Source organism: Oncorhynchus mykiss, chromosome 6, assembly GCF_013265735.2.
Source record: "Oncorhynchus mykiss isolate Arlee chromosome 6, USDA_OmykA_1.1, whole genome shotgun sequence".
In the NCBI taxonomy this organism is placed as follows: Eukaryota; Metazoa; Chordata; class Actinopteri; order Salmoniformes; family Salmonidae; genus Oncorhynchus; species Oncorhynchus mykiss.
Genome location: NC_048570.1, coordinates 51,882,736 through 51,906,847, shown reverse-complemented (window position 1 = coordinate 51,906,847; position 24,112 = coordinate 51,882,736). Strand labels below are relative to the sequence as shown.

Sequence of the window (24,112 nt, the reverse complement as noted above, 5' to 3'; positions counted from 1 at the left end):
GATCCCAATGATACATGATCACATCTCCCAAAAACATTTTCAACATACATTCTGTAAATTGATAGTCTAGAAACTAAAGATGTGGTTGTCTTCGTCTCAGGCTTCCATGTCTTCTCCCTGGACCTCCTCAATATCCACCTCTTGAACATCTGACTGAGAACATCAAACTCTGAGGCCTCATCTTCAACGTCACTTTCCAAACTTGATGAGGATGGCTCGATGTCAGGCTCAAAAAGCTTCAAATTTGCCCAGATGGCCACCAATTTTTCAACTCTTGTGTTGGTCAGCCTGTTGTGTGCTTTGGTGTGTGTTCCCAAACAAGGACCAGTTGCGCTCTGAGGCGGCTGATGTTGGTGGGATTTGGATGATTATGAAGGCAACAGGGGGAAAATGCCTCAGATCCACAAAGTCCCTTCCACCAGGTATGTTGAGATATGTTGAGATGAGTGAGATACCATGAGATATGTTGGCATGACTGCCATATTGCATCTCCATCCCAAATCCCTTGCTTGGAAGTGTACATCGCCAGACTGCCAATAACCCTGCCCAGATCCAGGCCAAGGTGGCGAGACAAGGTAGTGATGACACCATAGGCCTTGTAGATCTCTGCACCAGACAGGATGCTCTTTCCAGCATACTTGGGGTCCAACATGTATGCTGCGGCGTGTATGGCTTCAGGCAGAAGTCTTCACGCTTTTTGATGTATTTCAGAACTGCAGTTTCCTCTGCTTGGAGCAACAGTGAAATGGACAGGGCAGTACGGAATTCTTCTCTTACATCTGCAAGCAGAGTCTGAACATCAGACAGGGTGGCATTACCTCCCTCAATCCGTCCAATGGCTACTGCTATAGGTTTCAGGAGTTTCAGGCTGCTTACCACTCTCTCTCAAAATACATCATCAAGGAGGATCCTCTTGATGGGGCAGACTGTGATATGGCCATTTCGTGGAGACTCCTTCCCCTTCAGGAGACTGTCAAACATGATGACAACACCACCCCAACTGGTGTTGCTGGGCAGCTTCAATGTGGTGCTCATATTCTTCTCACTTTGCTTGGTGGGGGAGATTGCTGCTATAACTTGATGACCCTTCACATACCGAACCATTTCCTTTGCTCTCTTGTAGCGTGTATCCATTGTTTTCAGTGCCATGATGTCCTTGAGGAGCAGAGTCAATGCATGAGCAGCACAGCCAATGGGTGTGATGTGAGGGTAGGACTCCTCCACTTTAGACCAAGCAGCCTTCATGTTCACAGCATTGTCTGGCACCAGTGCAAATACCTTCTGTGGTCCAAGGTCACTGATGACAGCCTTCAGCTCATCTGCAATGTAGAGACCGGTGTGTCTGTTGTCCCTTGTGACTGTGCTCTTGTAGAATAGTGGTTGAGGGGTAGAGATGATGTAGTTAATTATTCCTTGCCCACGAACATTCGACCACCCATCAGAGATGATTGCAATACAGGCTTCTTTCTCTATGATTTGCTTGACCTTCACTTGAACTCTGTTGAACTCTGCATCCATCAAATGAGTAGATAAAGGATGTCTGGTTGGAGGGGTGTATGCTGGGCGAAGAACATTCAGAAATGTCTTCCAATACACATTGCCTGTGAGCATCAGAGGTGAAACAGTTGCATACAGAGCTCGAGCAAGTCATTCATCAGCATTTCTCTGACTACGTTCCTCCATTGAGTCAAAAAAAAAACTTCTGATTCCAGGAGGACCATGAGCTGTTGCTATCGATAAGGTGACTGATTCATATTTTACCTTGAATAGAAGTAGAGGGACTTTTGTTAGAGGTTGCTGGTTGTGAGCGCTGAGTGAACTTTATGCACTTGACCAGATGATTCTGCATCTTTGTTGCATTCTTCACATATGATTTGGCACAGTATTTGCAGATGTACACAGCTTTTCCTTCTACATTAGCTGCAGTGAAATGTCTCCACACCTCAGATAGTGCCCGAGGCATTTCCTGTAAAGATTAGGGGGAAAAAAAATGTTAAAAAAACAAATACAATTCCATGTACAGATAAATAGTTAGATTAAATGACTCCTTTGTAAGATACATGTTTTAAAATGAAACGTGTAAGGAAACAGGTGAATTTACACTCAGTTAGCAGGCTCAAGCAAGCTAAATGGTACATGGTATCAAAAACTAACTAGCAGAAATTGTTAACAAGTTAGAAATGCTTTAAAACACAATTTGCTGTAGGCTACTATTTACTAGTTAACAAAAAATAATGTATGTCATATAAAATATATTCCCCCCACCCAGTATTGTCATCAAAACTTACCAGAAAGCATGTAGTCCTTGGCTTAGACAGTGTAGTAGTAGTGTGGGCTCAATAGCATCTCATTGGTGTGCAAGATCTTGAGAATCAGCTGTACATGTGATGGAAGAGTGCACTGTGCATGCAGAGGGTTGCAATTCCATTGAATTGGGAATAGGTAACCAAAATATGCCACAAGACCTAGAATTGCCTTGTGTATCCAACAAAAAAAGGTTCACTGTTATAAGCTAACTTTTGATGAATTTAAGCAAAATTCCAGGGCTTAACTTCCCATGGAAAATTTCTGGCAAAAATCCAGAAACTTACCGGAAAGTTTCCCACCCTTTGCGACCCTAGTTAAGAACACTATAACAATATGGAAGAAAATGAAACGGATTCTACAAGAATCAATATCACTCCCTAAAAACACAACCCTATTGGTCAACATCGAAAACTAAAGGCATAGAAAACGTAAATTACTTGGTAATAGGAAATACATGTACTTCCATGACAGAATTAAAACGCAATTTTGGACTGACCAATGTAGATATTTTCAAATACATGCAACTTAAGTTTTATATTTATATTTATTTATATTTCGATTTGAAATCTTGAAGGAATCCTACTTTAGTCAGAAAATGATATGCATATGATAGGTAAAATATACAAAACCTTGCAGAGAGCCTATCCAACCGACTACCTCTTGGATAACAATATACTGTAACTATTGGAACCATGACTTAATAAGGATCAGACCCTTTTTTGCCATTTTCGCCTAAAATGACACCCAAATCATATTCTTGATACCATTTGAAAGGAAAAACTTTGACGTTTGTAGAAATGTAGGAGAATATAACACAGATCTGGTAAAAAAAATAAAAAAATTGTACGATCATCTTTGAAATGCAAGAGAAAGGTCATAATGAATTATTCTAGCCCAGGTGCAATTGACTTTGGCCACTAGATGGGCGTACTGTATGTGCAACATTTTAGAGTGATCCCAGTGAATGTATTGCTTATCTATTCAAAATGTTGTATCACGACTGCCCAAATGGTTTATTCATACATTTTCAAGTTCATAATTGTGCACTCTACTCAAACAATAGTATGGCATTCTTTCACTCTGATAGCGATTGTAAATTGGACAATGCAGTTAGATTAAGAAGAATTGAAGCTTTCTGCCCATATCAAATATTATTTTGGTTTCTTACTACATCATGCTAATCACATTAGCCTATGTTAGCTCAACAGTCCCGCGGACGGGACACCGATCCTGAAGAAGTTTTAAAAATAACTGATATTGGCACAAGATGGAAGGAATCTTGGAATATAACTAATGAAATTACAAGTAACAAAAATATACTCTTAATCCAGTATAACCTAATGTACAGAATCTATTATAAAATAAACCAAATTCACAAATTCTACAGCACAACAAGAGTCATGTCTTAAGTGTAAAAACAATGACTATATAATCCATGACTTCTGGGAATACTATAAAGTCCAGAAGTTATGGAAGGAGTTTGAAAGTTGTCTTTTAGAAGTATTACAATGGAAATGTACTTTTAATCCATCCGTCTGCATATTTCATGGGATATGGGGGGGGGGGGGGGGGGGGGGGGGGGGGGGGGCAGTGAGATACCCAGTGGGTTGGTGATACCCTTTTGTCAATTATCTTGAAAAAACACTTTAAAAACTGGAAATCAACCAATCCTCCATCATTAAGACAATGGAAAAACCATATCCTTTATTATCTAACACTTGAGTGTTGGCGACGGAGAGAAACAAAATTGTGAAATTTGAGGACATGTGGCGGAGAGTAGTGCAGGCACTGGAAATAGGGGTTAGAACAGGTGGGTCTGGGCAGGAGTGATGTTGACGTTTGTGTGAGTATGAATGTTGTATGTGTATATTTTGTTTTAAAAATATATAAGTAAAATATTTGTTTTTAATTATAAGCTCTTAGCCTTTAACTCAGTGTGGATGTTGCCTGTAATCTACTGCTTCTGGTTGGGATATGTAAGTATGTATGGTCACTGTGTGGACGACGTCGTTTATGAACTTATTAATGAAGCTGGTGACGGGTGTTGAAAACTCCTCAATGCCATCGGATGAGTCCCGGAACATTTTCCAGTCTGTGCTAGCGAATCAGTCCTCTAGCTTAGCATCCTCTTTATCAGACCACTTCTGTATTGAGTGCGCCACTGGTACTTTCTGTCTGTTGTTTTTGTGAGCAGGAATCAAGATAGTTATGGTAAGATATGTCAAATGGGAGAGCTTTGTATGCACTTCTGTATGTGGAGTAAAGGTGATAGAGTTCTTCCTCACCCTTTAGTTGCACAGGAGACATGGTAGAAATTAGGTAAAACGGATTTCAGTTAAAATCACCGGCCACTAGCAGCACCACCTCTGGATGAGCATTTTCTTGTTTTCTTATGGACCTATACAGCTTGTTGTGTGAGGTCTTATTGCCAGCATAGGTTTGTGGTGGTAAATAGACAGCTACAAAAAATATAGATAAACTCTCTTGGTAAATAGTATGGTCTACAGCTTATTCTAACTCAAGTGAGCAGAACCTCCTTAATATTAGCAATCGCACACCAGCTGTTGCTAACAAATACACACACCACCACCCTTGAGCTTACCCAACACTGAAATTCTGTTCTGCCGATGCATAGAAAACCAGCCAAGTTCTGAAAAACATAAGATAAAACAGTTCTTCAGGTCCCGTTGATAAGATCGTCTTGAACGTCGCTAGTTCAGTTTGTTCTCCAGTGATTATACACTGAACAAAAATATAAACGCAACATATGAAGTGTTGGTCCCATATTTCATTAACTGAAATAAAAAATCCTAGAAATTTTAGACGCGCAAAAAACGCATGTCTCTCAAATGTTGTGCATAAATTAACTTACATCCCTGTTAGTGAGCATTTCTCCTTTACCAATATAAATCAATCCACCTGACAGGTGGCATGTAAAAAGCTAATTAAACAGCATAAACATGCCTCCCGGGTGGCGCAGTGGTCTAAGGCACTGGGGCTTGGTTGGGTTGTGTTTCGGGTGATGCATGGCTTTCGACCATCGTCTCTCCCGAGCCCGTACGGGAGTTGTAACGATGAGACAAGATAGTAACTATTAACAATTGGATGCCATGAAATTGGGGTGAAAAAGGGGGTAAAAACATTTAAATTTTAAAAACCAGCATAATCATAATTGCTGGGTAGAATAAAAGTGGGGTTGTTTATTTCTGTATACATACAGCAGGTGGGTTGCAGAACATGCAGAACTTACTCTGAAACATACAAGCTGTGTTTCCATTGTCAACTTCTGTCTGCAATTGCATTAAAGGTTTAATTGATTTACTTAAAGAAGATATTGTCTGACTGCTGATTTCACCAATAAGCCAATGATTGACAAGGAACCTACCCCGACAAAATCCTGAGGCCTATTGTGAAGCCCATTTTTTTTAAGGTATTTGTGACCAACAGATGTATATCTGTATTTCCAGTCACGTGAAATCCATAGATTAGGGCCTAATTTATTTATTTCAATTGACTGATTTCCTCATATGAACTGTAACTCAGTAAAATCTTTGAAATTGTTGCATGTTGGATTTATATTTTGTTCAGTATACATTTGCTAATAGAACAGAGGGTAGAGGTGGATTATTTACTCGTCGCCGTAGTTTCACAGGGTACCAGCCCGTCGGCCTCTATATTACCGTCTCTTTCTCTTCCGAGTGTCAGGGAATAGGGCCTGGTCCGGGGTGTCCTGTGCTGCCGACTAATTGAAGTAGAAATCTTCAGAGTGGATGAGCTGCCTGCTACCGGACACCCCAACTCTTTGACTGGAAGGAGAGCGAGTGTGCAAATTTGTTTGAGTGAATTGTTTGTCGTAGAAAGTTAAGTTTAACAGGCTAGAGTCTATTTTGTTTAATAAAAAAGGATTGGGTGTATTTACAGATATTTTCATTCTCCTCTACACCACATGCTGGATGCCGCACCAATGTGTCACCGTCATGTCAACACTCCTTGACTTAATGGCCAATGCCAAAGAGCAAGACTGGGGCTTCTGGTGGATTTAGCATATAGTACTGTAACCAATCCTGCTGCCCAACAATGGAAGCATGTCACCCGCCATAGGCCAAATGAAGGGAAGTGGCCTGTGATGAGTTGGGCTTCTTTGGTGTTGGGAAATGCGTTGGGCAGACCGCACCACCCTCTGGAGAGCCTTGTGGTTGCGGGTGGTGCAATTGCGTGACCAGGCAGTGATACAGCCCGACAGGATGCTCTCAATTGTGCATCTGTAAAGGTTTGTGAGGGTTTTAGGTGACAAGCCAAATTAATTTAGCATCCCGAGTTTGAAGAGGCTCTGTTACATTTTCTTCACCACACTGTCTGTGTGGGTGGTCCATTTCAGTTTGTCAGTGATGTGTACGCCAAGGAACTTGAAGCTTTCCACCTTCTCCACTGCAGTCCTGTCGATGTAGATATGGGGGTGCACCCTCTGCTGTTTTCTTCAGTCCATGATCATCTCCTTTGTTTTGTTGACAGCATTATTACATTGGTATTCCTCTTGTCCAGATGGGATAGAGCAGTGTGCAGAGTGATGGCGATTGCATCGTCTGTGGATCTATTGGGGCGGTAAGCAAATTTAAGTATGTCTGGGTTGCAGGTAAGGTAGAGGTGATATGATCCTTGACTAGTCTCTCAAAGCACTTCATGATGACAGAGGTGAGTGCTACGGGGTGATTTGTCATTTCGTTCAGTTACCTTTGTCTTCTTACTTACAATGACGGCCTACCCCGGCCAAACCCAGACGACGCTAGGCTAATTGTGCACCGCCCTATGGGACTCCCATTCACGGCCAGATTTGATACAGCCTGTTTTTGAACCAGGGACTGTAGCAACACCTATTGCACTGAGATGCAGTGCCCTAGACCGCTGCATCCATGTGTGTATGTTAACTATTTAACTGTACTAAACTCAGCAACAAAAAAAAAGAAACGGCCCTTTTTCAGGACCCTGTCTTTCAAGGATAATTTGTAAAAACCAAATAACTTCACAGATCTTAATTGTAAAGGGTTTAAACACGTTTGCCATACTTGTTCAATGAACCATAAACAATTAATGAACATGTACCTGTGGAGTAGTCGAAAAGACACAGACGGTAGGCAATTAAGGTCACAGTTATAAAAACTTAGGACACTAAAGAGGCCTTTCTACTAACTCTGAAAAACACCAAAAGAAAGATGCCCAGGGTCCCTGCTCATGTGTGTGAACGTGCCTTAGGCATGCTGCAAGGAGGCATGAGAACTGCAGAAGTGGCCAGGGAAATAAATTGCAATGCCCATACTGTGAGACGCCTAAAACAGCACTACAGGGAGACAGGACGGACAGCTGATCATCCACACAGTGGCAGACCTTGTGTAACAACACCTGCACAGGATCGGTACAGCCGAACATCACACCTGCGGGACAGGTACAGGATGGCAACAACTACTGCCGAGTTACACCAGGAACGCACAATCCCTCCATCAGTGCTCAGACCGTCCACAATAGACAGAGAGGCTGGACTGAGGGCTTGTAGGCCTGTTGTAAGGCAGGTCCTCACCAGACATCACCGGCAACAACGTCGCCTATGGGCACAAACCCAACGTCGATGGACCAGACAACGGACGCGGTTCTGTCTCACCAGGGGTGATGGTAGGATTCGCGTTTATTGTCGAAGGAATGAGCGTTACACTGAGGCCTGTACTCTGGAGAGGGATCGATTTGGAGGTGGAGGTTCCGACATGGTCTGGGGCAGTGTGTCACAGCATCATCAGACTGAGCTTGTTGTCATTGCAGGCAATCACAAAGTTGTGAGTTACAGGGAAGACATCCTCCTCCCTCATGTGGTACCCTTCCTACAGGCTCATCCTGACATAACCCTCCAGCATGACAATGCCACCAGCCATACTGCTCATTCTGTGCGTGATTTCCTGCAAGACAGGAATGTCAGGGTTCTGCCATGGCCAGTGAAGAGGGCAGATCTCAATCCCATTGAGCACGTTGGGGACCTGCTGGGTCGGAGGGTGAGGGCTAGGGCCATTCCCCCCAGAAATGTCTGGGAACTGGAAGGTTCCTTGGTGAAAGAGTGGGGTAACATCTCACAGCAAGAACGGGCAAATCTGATGCAGCCCATGATCAAATAAAATAAAATAAAAATGTATTGGTCACATACACATGGTTAGCAGATATTAATGCGAGTGTAGTGAAATGCTTGTGCTTATAGTTCCGACCGTGCAGTAACATCTAACAAGTAATCTAACAATTTCACATCAACTACCTTATACACACAAGTGTAAAGGAGTGATTAAGAATATGTACATATAAATATATGGATGAGCGATGGCCAAATGGCATAGGCAAGATGCAGTAGATGGTGTAGAGTACAGTACATACATATGAGATTAATAATGTAGGGTATATAAAGTGCAATTGTTTAAAAGTGACTGGTGATACATTTATTACATCCAATTCTTAATTATTAAAGTGGCTAGAGATTGAGTCTGTATGTTGGCAGCAGCCACTCAATGTTAGTGATGGCTGTTTAACAGTCTGATGGCCTTGAGATATAAGCTGTTTTTCAGTCTCTCAGTCCCAGCTTTGATGCACCTGTACTGACCTCACCTTCTGGATGATAGGCAGTGGCTCGGGTGGTTGTTGTCCTTGATGATCTTTTTGGCCTTCCTGTGACATCGGGTGGTGTAGGTGTCCTGGAGGGCAGGTAGTTTGCCCCGTGTGATGCATTGTGCAAACCTCACTACCCTCTGGAGAGCCTTGCGGTTGTGGGCGGAGCAGTTGCCGTACCAGGCGGTGATACAGCCCAACAGGATGCTCTCGATTGTGCGATTGTGCATATGTAAAAGTTTGTGAGTGCTTCTGGTGACAAGACAAATTTCTTCAGCCTCCTGAGGTTGAAGGGGGGCTGTTGCGCCTTCTTCACCACGTTGTCTGTGTGGGTGGACCATTTCAGTTTGTCCGTGATGTGTATGCCGAGGAACTTAAAACGTTCCACCTTCTCCACTACTGTCCCGTCGATGTGGATAGGGGGGTGCTCCCTCTGCTGTTTCCTGAAGTCCACGATCATCTCCTTTGTTTTGTGTGAGGTTATTTTCCTGACACCACACTCCGAGGCCTCTCACCTCCTCCCTGTAGGCGGTCTCGTCATTGTTGGTAATCAAGCCTACCACTGTGGTGTCGTCTGCAAACTTGATGATTGAGTTGGAGGCGTGCATGGCCACACAGTCATGGGTGAACAGGGAGTACAGGAGAGGGCTGAGAATGCACCCTTGTGGGGCCCCAGTGTTGAGGATCAGTGGGGTGGAGATGTTGTTTCCTACCCTCACCACCTGGAGGCGGACCGTCAGAAAGTCCAGGACCCAGTTGCAGAGGGCGGGGTCGAGACCCAGGGTCTCGAGCTTAATGACGAGTTTGGGGAGGGTACTGTGGTGTTGAATGCTGAGCTGTAATCGATGAACAGCATTCTTACATATGGGTTAGGGCAGTATGCTGTGTGATTGTGTCGTCTGTGGTAAGCAAATTGGAGTGGGTCTAGGGTGTCAGGTAGGGTGGAGGTGATATGATCCTTGATTAGTCTCGCAAAGCACTTCATGATGACGGAAGTGAGTGCTACAGGGCATTAGTTGTTTAGCTCAATTACCTTAGCTTTCTTGGGAACAGGAACAATGGTGGCCCTCTTGAAGCATGTGGGAACAGCAGACTGGGATAGGGATTGATTGAATATGTCCGTAAACACACCAACTAGCTGGTCTGAGCATGCTCTGAGGACGCGGCTAGGGATGCCATCTGGGCCGGCAGCCTTGCGAGGGTTAACACGTTTAAATGTTTTACTCACGTTGGCTGCGGGGAAGGAGAGCCCACAGGGTTTGGTAGCGCGCCATGTCAGTGGCACTGTATTGTCCTCAAGACATCGATGTCCACGACATGGCTGGTTTTCTTTTGTAAGTCTGTGATTGACTGTAGACCCTGCCACATACCTCTCGTGTCTGAGCCGTTGAATTGCGACTCTACTTTGTCTCTATACTGACGCTTAGCTTGTTTGATTGCCTTGCGGAGGGAATAGCTACACTGTTTGTATTCGGTTATGTTTCCGGTCACCTTGCCATGATGAAAAGCAGAGGTTCACACTTTCAGTTTTGCGTGAATGCTGCCATCAATCCACGATTTCTGGTTGGGGAAGGTTTTAAAATTCACTGTGGGTACCACATCACCGATGCACTTGCAAATAAACTCGCTCACCGAAGCAGCATATATATACACATATAGGTCTTAGCTGATTTATTTTGATTTTCCCATGTTTTCAAGCAAGGAGGCACTGAGTTGGAAGGTAGGCCTTGAAATACATTCACAGGTACACCTCCAATTGACTCAAATGATGTCAATTAGCCTATCAGAAGCTTCTAAAGCCATGACATAATTTTCTGGAATTTTCCAAGCTGTTTAAAGGCACAGTCAACTTAGTGGATGTAAACTTCTGACCCACTTGAATTGTTATACAGTGAATTATAAGTGTAATAATCAGTTTGTAAACAATTGTTTGAAAAATTACTTGTGTCATGCACAAATCGAAATGTCCTAACCGACTTGCCAAAACTGTAGTTTATTTGTCACAGCTGTCATCTGGAGATAGAGAGGAGGAGTAGTTGGAAAGATCCGAGGACCAAAATGCAGCGTGGTATGTGTTCATCGTGAATTTAATATACAGAGAACACTTGAACAAACTATACAAAACAATAAACGAACAAGACGCTATTTACGACCTATGCTGACACAAGCAACTAACATAGACAATCATCCACAATGACAAAACAGGCTACGTAAATATGGTTCCCAATCAGAGACAATGACTAACACCTGCCTCTGATTGAAAACCATATCAGGCCAAACACAGAAACAGACAAACTAGACATACAACATAGAATGCCCACTCAGATCACACCCTGACCAAACAAAACATAGAAACATGCAAAGCAAACTATGGTCAGGGCATGACATTGTTAACGAGAAATTTGTGAAGTGGTTGAAAAACTGTACCTACTCATTCAAGAGTTCACATTATTTTACCATTTTCTACATTGTAGATTAATAGTGAAGACAACAAAACTATTAAATAAAACATGGAATCATGTAATAACCAAAAAAGCGTTAAACAAATCTAAATATATTTTATATTTGAGATTCTTCAAAGTAACCACCCTTGATGACAGCTTTGCACACTCTTGGAATTCTCTCAACCAGCTTAATGAGGAATGCTTTTCCAACAGTCTTTTTAAAACGTTATTTAACCTTCACTTAACTAGGCAAGTCGGTTAAGAACAAATTCTTATTTACAATGACGGCCTTCCTGAGGAACAGTGGGTTAACTGCATTGTTCAGGTGCAGCACAAAATAATTTTACCTTGTCAGCTCGGGGATTTGATCTAGCAACCTTTCAGTTACTGGCCCAACACTCTAACCACTAGGCTACCTGCCGCCCCGAAGTCTTGAAGTAGTCTTGAAGCAGTTCCCAAATATGCTGGGCACTTGTTGGCTGCTTTTCCTTCACTCTGCGGTCCACCTCATCCCAAACCACCTCAATTGGGTTGAGGTCGGCAGATTGTGGAGGCCAGGTCATCTGATGCAGCCCTCCATCACTCTTCTTATTGGTCAAATAGCCCTTACACGGCCTGGATGTGTGTTTTGAGTCATTGTCCTGTTGAATAAACAAATGATAGTCCCAATAAGCCCAAACCAGATGGGATGGTATATCGCTGCAGAATGCAGTGATAGCCATGCTGGTTAATTGTGCCTTGAATTCTAAATAAATCACAGACCGTGTCACCAGCAAAGCACCCACACACCATCACTCCTCCTCCTCCATGCTTCATAGTGAGAACCACACATTGATAAGGTAAAAATCTGTTGTTCTGCCCCTGAACAAGTAAATTAACCCCCTGTTCCTAGGCTGTCATTGAAAATAATTTGTTAAATAAAGATTGAAAAAAGTAAAGGGGCCTGGACAGCTGCCCTGGGGAATTCCTGATTCTTCCTGGATTATGTTTGAGAGGCTTCTATTAAAGAACACCCTCTGTGTTGTGTTAGACAGGCAACTCTTTATCCACAATATAGCAAGGGGTGTAAAACCATAACACATATGCTTTTCCAGCAGACTATGATCAATAATTTCAACAACAACTAAAAACATGCAGGGCTTGACATTAACCTGTTTATCCACTTGTTCTTCAGACAAGGAGATGACTGAAAATGTTGCTGTGTTGTTTGATGCAAGAAACCACTTTACAAAATAAAATGCATTATTATTCCCATAACATTATTACTGTCATGTATTGTCATGTTGTGTCTTGTTTCTGTCCTTTCCTTTCACCCTGTCTCCCTCTGCTGGTCGTACTAGGTTACCGTTTCTGTCCCTCTTTCCCCCAGCTGTTCCTTGTCTTCTCTGACTACCTCATTCACCCCTTTTCCCACCTGTTCCCTTTTTCCCTCTGATTAGGTCCCTATATCTCTCTCTGTTTCTGCTCCTGTCTTTGTCGGATTCTTGTTTGTGTGTCTCATGCCTGAACCAGACTATCATCGTGTTTGCTGCAACCTTGTCCTGTCCTGTCGGAATCTACCTGTCCATCTGAGCCCACGTGTGTTCATCATTAAAGAAACTCTGTTTGTTAATTCGCTTTTGGGTCCTCATTCACGCACCTGACAGAAGAATCCGACCAAGAATGGACCCAGCGACTTCGGATCCTCTCCACTCAGCCGTCGAGATCCAGGGAGCGATGCTAGGCAGACACGAGCAGGAATTGTCTGCTGCTCGACATGCCGTTGAGACCCTGGCCACCCAAGTCTCCAACCTCACAGAACAGGTTCACCATCTCCGCCTCGATCCACCGGCCACTTCCAGGGCTTTCGAATCTCCGGAGCCCAGAATCAATAACCCGCCGTGTTACTCTGGGGAGCCCACTGAATGCCGCTCGTTCCTCACCCAGTGTGATATTGTGTTTTCTCTCCAGCCCAACACTTACTCCAGGAGCACTGCTCGTATCGCCTACGTCATATCTCTCCTTACTGGACGGGCTCGTGAGTGGGGCACGGCAATCTGGGAGGCAAGGGCTGAGTGTACTAACCAGTATCAGGACTTTAAGGAGGAGATGATACGGGTTTTTGATCGATCTGTTTTTGGGGAGGAGGCTTCCAGGGTCCTGTCTTCCCTATGTCAAGGTAATCGATCCATAACAGACTACTCTATTGAGTTTCGCACTCTTGCTGCCTCCAGTGGCTGGAACGAGCCGGCTTTGCTCGCTCGTTTTCTGGAGGGTCTCCGCGCAGAGGTAAAGGATGAGATTCTCTCCCGGGAGGTTCCTTCCAGCGTGGATTCCTTGATTGAACTCGCTATTCGCATTGAGCGACGGGTTGATCTTCGTCACCGAGCTCGTGGAAAGGAGCTCGCGTTCTCCGTTGCCCCCCTCTCCGCATCACTACCATCTTCCTCTGCCGGCTCGGGTGCTGAGCCTATGCAGCTGGGAGGTATCCGCATCTCGACTAAAGAGAGGGAACGGAGAATCACCAACCGCCTCTGTCTCTATTGCGGTTCCGCTGGTCATTTTGCCACTTCATGTCCAGTAAAAGCCAGAGCTCATCAGTAAGCGGAGGGCTACTGGTGAGCGCTACTACTCCTGTCTCTCCTTCAAGATCCTGCACTACCTTGTCGGTCCATCTACGCTGGACCGGTTCGTCAGCTTCCTGCAGTGCCTTAATAGACTCTGGGGCGGAGGGCTGTTTTATGGACGAGACCTGGGCTCGGGAACATGACATTCCTCTCAGACAGTTAAGGGAGCCCACGGCCTTGTTCGCCCTGGATGGTAGTCCTCTCCCCAGGATTCAGCGTGAGACGCTACCTTTAACCCTCACTGTTTCTGGTAATCATAGCGAAACCATTTCTTTTTTAATTTTTCGTTCACCTTTTACACCTGTTGTTTTGGGCCATCCCTGGCTAGTTTGTCATAATCCTTCCATTAATTGGTCTAGTAATTCTATCCTCTCCTGGAACGTCTCTTGTCATGTGAAATGTTTAATGTCTGCTATCCCTCCTGTTTCCTCTGTCTCTTCTTCACAGGAGGAGCCTGGTGATTTGACAGGGGTGCCGGAGGAATATCACGATCTGCGCACGGTGTTCAGTCGGTCCAGGGCCACCTCTCTTCCTCCACACCGGTCGTATGATTGTAGTATTGATCTCCTTCCGGGAACCACTCCCCCCCGGGGTAGACTATACTCTCTGTCGGCTCCCGAACGTAAGGCTCTCGAAGATTATTTGTCTGTAGCTCTTGACGCCGGTACCATAGTCCCCTCCTCCTCTCCCGCCGGAGCGGGGTTTTTTTTTGTCAAGAAGAAGGACGGGTCTCTGCGCCCCTGCATAGATTATCGAGGGCTGAATGACATAACAGTGAAGAATCGTTATCCGCTTCCTCTTATGTCTTCAGCCTTCGAGATCCTGCAGGGAGCCAGGTTTTTCACTAAGTTGGACCTTCGTAACGCTTACCATCTCGTGCGCATCAGGGAGGGGGACGAGTGGAAGACGGCGTTTAACACTCCGTTAGGGCACTTTGAATACCGGGTTCTTCCTTTCGGCCTCGCTAACGCTCCAGCTGTCTTTCAGGCATTAGTCAATGATGTCCTGAGAGACATGCTGAACATCTTTGTTTTCGTTTACCTTGACGATATCCTGATTTTTTCACCGTCACTCCAGATTCATGTTCAGCACGTTCGACGTGTCCTCCAGCGCCTTTTAGAGAATTGTCTTTTTGTGAAGGCTGAGAAGTGCACTTTTCATGCCTCCTCCGTCACATTTCTCGGTTCTGTTATTTCCGCTGAAGGCATTAAGATGGATCCCGCTAAGGTCCAAGCTGTCATTGATTGGCCCGTCCCTAAGTCACGCGTCGAGCTGCAGCGCTTTCTCGGCTTCGCGAACTTCTATCGTCGTTTCATCCGTAATTTCGGTCAGGTGGCAGCTCCTCTCACAGCCCTTACTTCTGTCAAGACGTGCTTTAAGTGGTCCGTTTCCGCCCAGGGAGCTTTTGATCTCCTCAAGAATCGTTTTACATCCGCTCCTATCCTTGTTACACCTGACGTCTCTAGACAGTTCGTTGTCGAGGTTGACGCGTCAGAGGTGGGCGTGGGAGCCATTCTTTCTCAGCGCTCCCTCTCTGACGACAAGGTCCACCCATGCGCGTATTTTTCTCATCGCCTGTCGCCGTCGGAACGTAACTATGATGTGGGAAACCGCGAACTGCTCGCCATCCGGTTAGCCCTAGGCGAATGGCGACAGTGGTTGGAGGGGGCGACCGTTCCTTTTGTCGTTTGGACTGACCATAGGAACCTTGAGTACATCCGTTCTGCCAAACGACTTAATGCGCGTCAGGCGCGTTGGGCGCTGTTTTTCGCTCGTTTCGAGTTTGTGATTTCTTATCGTCCGGGCTCTAAGAACACCAAGCCTGATGCTTTATCTCGTCTCTTCAGTTCTTCAGTAGCCTCCACTGACCCCGAGGGGATTCTCCCTGAGGGGCGTGTTGTCGGGTTGACTGTCTGGGGAATTGAGAGGCAGGTAAAGCAAGCGCTCACTCACACTCCGTCGCCGCGCGCTTGTCCTAGGAACCTTCTTTTCGTTCCCGTTCCTACTCGTCTGGCCGTTCTTCAGTGGGCTCACTCTGCCAAGTTAGCCGGCCACCCTGGCGTTCGGGGTACGCTTGCTTCCATTCGCCAGCGTTTTTGGTGGCCCACCCGGGAGCATGACACGCGTCGTTTCGTGGCTGCTTGTTCGGTCTGCGCGCAGACTAAGTCCGGTAACTCCCCTCCTGCCGGCCATCTCAGGCCGCTTCCCATTCCCTCTCGACCGTGGTCTCACATCGCCTTAGATTTTGTCACCGGACTGCCTTCGTCAGCGGGGAAGACTGTTATTCTTACGGTTGTCGATAGGTTCTCTAAGGCGGCTCATTTCATTCCCCTTGCTAAGCTTCCTTCTGCTAAAGAGACGGCACAAATCATCATCGAGAATGTTTTCAGAATTCATGGCCTTCCGTCAGACGTCGTTTCGGACAGAGGTCCGCAATTCACGTCTCAATTTTGGAGGGAGTTTTGCCGTTTGATTGGGGCTTCCGTCAGTCTCTCTTCCGGCTTTCACCCCCAGTCTAACGGTCAAGCAGAACGGGCCAATCAGACTATTGGTCGCATCTTACGCAGTCTTTCTTTTCGCAACCCTGCGTCTTGGTCAGAACAGCTCCCCTGGGCAGAATACGCCCACAACTCGCTTCCTTCGTCTGCGACCGGGCTATCTCCTTTTCAGAGTAGCCTCGGGTACCAGCCTCCGCTGTTCTCATCTCAGTTCGCCGAGTCCAGCGTCCCCTCCGCTCAGGCTTTTGTCCAACGTTGCGAGCGCACCTGGAAGAGGGTCAGGTCTGCACTTTGCCGTTATAGGGCGCAGACTGTGAGGGCTGCTAATAAGCGTAGAACTAAGAGTCCTAGATATTGTCGCGGTCAGAGAGTTTGGCTCTCCACTCAGAACCTTCCCCTTAAGACGGCTTCTCGCAAGTTGACCCCGCGGTTCATTGGTCCGTTCCGTATTTCTCGGGTCATTAATCCTGTCGCAGTTCGACTTCTTCTTCCGCGATACCTTCGTCGCGTCCACCCGGTCTTCCATGTCTCCTGTATCAAGCCCGTTCTTCGCGCCCCCGCTCGTCTCCCCCCCCCCCCCCCCCCCCATCCTTGTCGAGGGCGCACCCATCTACAGGGTCCGTAGGATTTTGGACATGCGTCCTCGGGGCCGTGGTCACCAGTACCTCGTAGATTGGGAGGGGTACGGTCCTGAGGAGAGGAGTTGGGTTCCCTCTCGGGACGTGCTGGACCGTGCGCTGATCGAGGATTTCCTCCGTTGCCGCCAGGTTTCCTCCTCGAGTGCGCCAGGAGGCGCTCGGTGAGTGGGGGGGTACTGTCATGTATTGTCATGTTGTGTCTTGTTTCTGTCCTTTCCTTTCACCCTGTCTCCCTCTGCTGGTCGTACTAGGTTACCGTTTCTGTCCCTCTTTCCCCCAGCTGTTCCTTGTCTTCTCTGACTACCTCATTCACCCCTTTTCCCACCTGTTCCCTTTTTCCCTCTGATTAGGTCCCTATATCTCTCTCTGTTTCTGCTCCTGTCTTTGTCGGATTCTTGTTTGTGTGTCTCATGCCTGAACCAGACTATCATCGTGTTTGCTGCAACCTTGTCCTGTCCTGTCGGAATCTACCTGTCCATCTGAGCCCACGTGTGTTCATCATTAAAGAAACTCTGTTTGTTAATTCGCTTTTGGGTCCTCATTCACGCACCTGACAATTACAGAGAATCAGACACATTATGCTACCCTCTGCCTATTGGCTACTTATAGCAGCACCGTGTATTTTTATTTAACCTTTATTTATTTAACAGGGAAAACATATAGAGTCCTCGATCTCTTATACAAATGTGACCTCTATTTACAAAAATTACAGTCACAGGAAGCGCAAATAAAACATCACAAATCACTCAGAACATTCCGCCACAAATAAGTCCCCATTCAATACTTTACATTTCCAGAACTGCACCAGAACATCAAGATTAAATGTATTTAGAATTTTGTTCCAGAGTGCATTAAAACTAAAAGCAGATTTACCTAGCTTTGTGGAGACCCTAGGAACATCGATAGTTAACCAGTTCACAGGATTGGTTAAATCAGTTGTCTATACTTCAAAAGCAAAGATAAGATGGAAGTTTATGAAGAAGGGCCTTGTAAACAAAAAGTGAGTCATGTAGAGATCTACGGGTCTTTAGCAAAATCCAGCCAACCTTTTGACACAGTGATGAGTATCAAAACTGTCATCTGTAACAATCTCTTTACCTGACTCGCTTTTCAAAGATGTCTAGAAATGTACATGTTTTGTGCTCCTGTAGAAAGCAATCACTCCCCTATTGCTGACTACAAAGAATTTACAACTGGGCTAATAACTCGCTAACTAGGAAAGGAAATGAACAAAATGTGCACATGTGGATACATGCAGCTCTCGCTTTGATCTCAAAATAAGCTGCATCTATTGACCGATTATGCTGTAAACACATTCCAGTTCAAAGTAAATGGTACAGATCCATACCGTACCAGTCAAAAGTTTGGAAACACTTACTCATGCAAAGGTTTTTCTTTATTTTTACTGTTTTCTACATTGTAGATAATAGCGAAGACATCAAAACTATGAAATAACACATATGGAATTATACCATAACTAAAAATGTGTGAAACTGATTTTATATTTGAGATTCTTCAAAGTAGTCACCCTTTGCCTTGATGACAGCTTTACACACTCTTGATATTCTCTCAACCAACTTCACCTGGAATGATTTATCAACAGTTTTGAAGGAGTTCCCACATATGCTGAGCACTCTTTGGCTGATTTTTCTTCCAAATCATCCCAAATCATCTCATTTGGGTTGAGGTTGGCAGATTGTGAACAGAGAATGTGAAATATTCCTCAATATTAAAAATGACCAAGCAGCTAATAATAGCAACAATGCAAGCCTATCGACACACTTTCATACTCATTCATTACTGCTGTAATGCTTGTTATAGCGTTGAGTGGAAATTAGAAGAATGCGCAATAGATTGGCTTATAAAAGTGTTGAATACAAATTGTTGACAGTGCTGAGTAAGAACTTAAACAGCAGCTCTTTGCTGTATTCGTTGACAGTCTCTCTCTAGTCATGATTTCAAACGTTTTTAAATCTCACAGTATAAACTTTGTTGTACCTTTCATTTATGCCTGATACGTTACTGCAGACATGGTAATCTGAGCCATCCGATTGGCCAGCGGTAGACCTATAGTGCACTTAATTTGCTCTCTGGGTCCGCCGGCAAGGCAGAGTTTGTATCTTCAGACACATGAAATGGTTCAAAATGGCATTCTCTTAACCAACTTCACTTGAAATGTTTTTTCAACGGTTTTGAAGAATTTCCCAGATATGCTGGGCACCTGTTTTCTGCTTTTCCTTCACTCTGCGGTCCAACTCATCCCAAACCATCTCAATCAGCTTAGAGGGAACATTGTCCATGACTGCCAGAGAACTGCCTGTCTGTCTCTGACAAATTACACTGGTGATCAACCTGAGACACGATATGTGATATGGGAAAACAGTGAAACACCCAGAGTATGACCTGAACATACTGCAGCAATATTAACTCTCACACAGGTACCAGAGTGGCTTGGTGTAAAAACATTTCTGGGGCCCATAGTTTATAACATATCCCTGATCTTGTAATCTAACCAGGTAAAAATCCGGACCTTATACGCTATGACATGCTTAATCTGTTGTAAAAAGGTTTAATATGGGCTATGATGGGACCAGAGTTTTTCTAATCAGGTCACATGGTTTTAATACAAATCCTGGAAAAACTCCTGGCCTTTGGGAGGATGAAAAAACTCTGTCAAACTGCAGCAACCTTGTACTTGTTAATATTAATTATATTTTAAAGAAGGAATAGGGGAGTTTCCTACACACAGACACAGAGAAAGCAACATGATTGGACAATACATTTCACAGGGCTGAGTTTGCTTTATGCAGGTTTGCATCGTGTAGTTCTGCCCTTTGCAACTATAGGCCTAATAAAAAATGTCACAGTCTATGCAAACTATCCAGTTAATAATTTTGGATTGAAAATGTCTAGGTAGCCTAGTCAGCCCAAGTTTGAATATAAACCAAATTGGATCCCATTCACATTCTCACAAACATGGTCTAATGGTCTAAAAATACACAATATTACAGCTTAATTTACACTGGCCAGAGGGACAAGGCGCATAGTAGGCTGATCAACTGTTTGTAGGTTACAGTCGACCTGACTGAAAAATAGTATTGTTTCCATGCAATAAAGCATGTCAGATCGCTAATGTTTAGGTGTGGGTTGCTACATTTATGTAAGAGTTTTTGCTTGTGTCAGTCGGGAGTAATGTGTTATCACCAACGGTATTATAGTAAATGGAAACTGAAATAAAATAATTAACAAATCCATTTGAAAAACTAAACCAATACAGAAGCTTTTAACTTTGAATCCAAAATGAACAAAAAAGTATAGTAACATCATGAATTATATTCAGTTGTACTTTTTTGGGGGGGTGAATTGGATGTTTTTTTTAACCGCAAGGCTCAGACCAACATTGTTAATAATATAATATTTTCTTTATAATGACAAAATAAACATGTATCTAACCCCCATATTACACACTCACACACTTAAATCATAATATAATATTATGTGTGTACACATTGTACAATCAATCAGTGAGAGAGATTCTCCTATATCACATGTATTGGTATATATCAGCTGTACACATAAATCATGGCAAAATGGTTCCTGTTTCAGTCATGTCTTTCATCATGTTTGCGTGGGTCAAACAAAAACAAAAAAGGTGTTTATGTTCACTTGGTATGTTCACTTTTTTATGGAAAGGTGTCTATGTTCACTTTCAGTTGTTGTCCAACAGTAATGTATATTCTCTCCCTCTCCCATTACTATTATAGCTGCAAGTTGTTTGGTTGTATGCCAGAATGTTTAGGGTGAAATATGACGTTGTCATAGAACTTTACATTATAACATTACTGTAGGACAGCCAGAGGCAAAGACAGCTCTTTCTGCTGCACTTACAGAGGAGAGTTTGACATTCTTCTAGCTCACATGACCCTCACAGCTGAGCATGGGTACAATCAAACAACACAGATAATAGAGGCACACACACACACACACAGCTGAGCGTGTTTACAGTTACAGCATCATTAGATTAGAAGTACCAAAGCTGGCTGTGGTTCAGAGCAGGATCACACACACATGTATGCACACGCACACACATAGATATAGGAGTTAAGTACAGTCAAGTCCTGAGAAGTGCAGTGCATTGTGACTGTCGTTAATTCATGTAAATATCCTGAGAAATAAAGAAAAATTTAATTGATTTGGGCCTGGGCGTGCGTGGACTGAATCTCATTATCAAAACCATTGTGGGTTAATTAAATCATTGATGCAGTTGCGTAACGGAAACATAGTCACCAGCAGAGTTGGTGTGTCCTGTGTGTGTGGGGGGGACGGGCTGGCATTCAAATTTCTTCACTCAGTCTACACTAGTCTTAACCGTACTTATAGGTGAACAATAGTAGGGCTAAATACCACAACGGACCCTTCTGTTCTGTGTAATTAAGAGTGCTTCATCACAGACTGTGGCTGGACCTGATTCAGAGTGGTTGGGTTAAATGCAGAAGACGCATTCAGTTGTAAAACTGACTAGGTATCCCTCTTTCCCTTTCCTTTGGGGGATGAATAGCCTGGTTCCATTCCCATTTCTCGATATTTTACCCCAAGGCCCTACCCTTCTCTTGCCTAACCCTATCCCTTCTGCTCTCCCCCTAGTCTTTCAATTCACATCTCATGCCTGGTGAGGCGACATGAGGAGAGAAGGAAGGAGACAAGCAATAGGATGTGAATGTGAAAGATCAAGTCATTTACCAATATGAACAGTGGATACAAGAGTTGTGCTGATGCCTGTACCATACCATTATATCTCAATCCCAACCAATAACCACAGAACCATTTACTTTACAGAACATTAGCACTATAATCCTGGTTGGTATAGATTGGCACATTCGTTTTTGGTGTCCTCACTGACCAGTAGTGGATATATGTTTGATAGACATTCTTGGATGAAGATGACACTTTCTAACCATAGATATGATCCTTCTCATAAACCCTCACCCCTAACCCTACATAACAACAAATAGCTCATATAATTACATTGCTATATATATTGCTATATATATATATATATATTGTTATGTACTGGTGTCACAGGAAGTTAGTGGCAACTTAATTGGGGAGGACGGGCTCGTGGTAATGGCTGGAGCAGAATAAGTAGAGTGGAATCAAACACATGGTTTCTATATGTCCGATGCCATTCCATAAACGCCGTTTCAGACACTATTATGAGCCATCCTCATCCTCAGCAGCCTCCACTGACTGGTGTGTTACGGAATAACTTATGACAGTCACTAATATCTACAATAGAACAGGTAGCCTGCTTATCGAGATGAAACATGACAAGCGATAACAAAATGCATTCCACCAATTTGGAACACATTCTCAGTATAATATTATGGTAGGCTACATTTTGAATGATCTTGGCCATCATTGCTGCATTGCATGGCAAAGGCATGGCGATGCTTTGCTTGTCGAGTCAGATTTGTAATATAAGTCTCTGATAAATAACAATCCCTTTACATTGTAAATTAAATCCAGAAGAATGAATGATGTTTAAATAATGTTTACTAACTGCTTTACTCATCTCATATGTATATAGTGTATTTTATTCTATTGTATTTTAGTCAATGCCCCCCGACATTGCTCGATCTAATATAACTATACTTCTTAATACCATTTTTTTACTTACTAGATTAGTGTGTATTGTTGTGAACTGTTAGATACTACTGCACTGTTGGAGCTAGGAACACAAGCATTTCGCTACACCTGCAATAACATCTGCTAAATATGTGTATGTGACCAATACAATTTGATTTGATTTGGACAGATGAATACCAAATAGCTTAGTCAATCAAAGCCAGTCTCATTCATGTGATTGTAGGCTATTACACAAACTTACCCCATTGTTATTGTAGGTAAACCAAATCAGCAGATGAGCAGATGGAAAATGTTCTCTGGCCAAATTCTGGACGTTGTTTCTGTTGGTTTGGCGCGGTGATTGCCCTCTATAATAGGCGTGTTTCTGTCTCTTCACCGTAGCTCGTCCGAAATAAATTCCAAGGCAAATACTGCATTGTCACATTCACAACAGTGTGAAACTACACATAGCAGGGCAAATGTTTATTCACTCGAGATTTATGCACATTGCCAGTACCTAAACTACTGTGTTGAAGCGGCGTCCGGAAGAGCCATAGAGAGTTCGATAGAGAGAAATGTGTCCGTCAGACAATTGTCGGGTATATGAAAACAGGAGAGATGTTATTTCGTTGTTTTCGCTGTTTTCGCTGTTTGATCTCCAAACGCCCCCTGACAAGTCCAGTCGATCGGTAAAGCACAGTACCCACTGTCCACCCCATGAGCTCTCTCCTCTCCTCTACGCCCTCTGGTCCCTGCTCTCTCAACCGGACACCTCCTCAGTCCTTAGCAATGTATGTTGCCATAGACGAAGAGACAAAGCAGGAGGGACTGAGCACAAAATCGGTCGTTTCCAGCAGGTGGCGTTTATAAATTTATTTCTCTCACCAAGCGAGGGGTTTTTGTTCGGAGGTCAAAGGGATAATTTATTTAACCTTTATCTGTTTAACTATGCAAGTCAGCTAAGAACAAATTCTTATTTACAATGATGGCCTACAAAAGGCGAAGGGCCTCCTGCAGGGACAGGGTTGGCATTACAAATAAAATAAACATATAGGACAAAACACACATCATGACAAGAGAGACCCCACAACACTACATAAAGAGAGACCTAAAACAACAACATAGCATGGCAGCAATATGTGAACACACAGCATGGTAGCAGCACAACATGACAACAACATGGAAGCAACACAACATGGCAGCAGCACAACATGGTAGCAGCACAAAACTTGGTACAAATATTATTGGGCACAGACAGTAGCAGAAAGGGCAAGAAGGTAGAGACAACAATACATCACACAAAGCAGCCACAACTGTCAGTAAGAGTGTCCATGATTGAGTCTTTGAATTAAGAGATTGAG

The 24,112-nt window shown here is 44.0% G+C and overlaps 1 protein-coding gene across 1 annotated transcript in view; it reads right to left on the bottom strand.

Moving 5' to 3' along the window:
• Positions 1–23,565, bottom strand: part of homer1b (homer scaffold protein 1b) — a 123,593-nt gene extending 100,028 nt beyond the window's left edge. The window contains exon 1 of the mRNA XM_021606787.2: positions 23,014–23,565. Coding sequence (XP_021462462.2) covers positions 23,014–23,018 — 5 coding nt within the window. The 5' untranslated portion in view covers positions 23,019–23,565. The remainder of the gene's footprint in view (positions 1–23,013) is intronic.
• Positions 23,566–24,112: the final 547 nt, after the last annotated feature.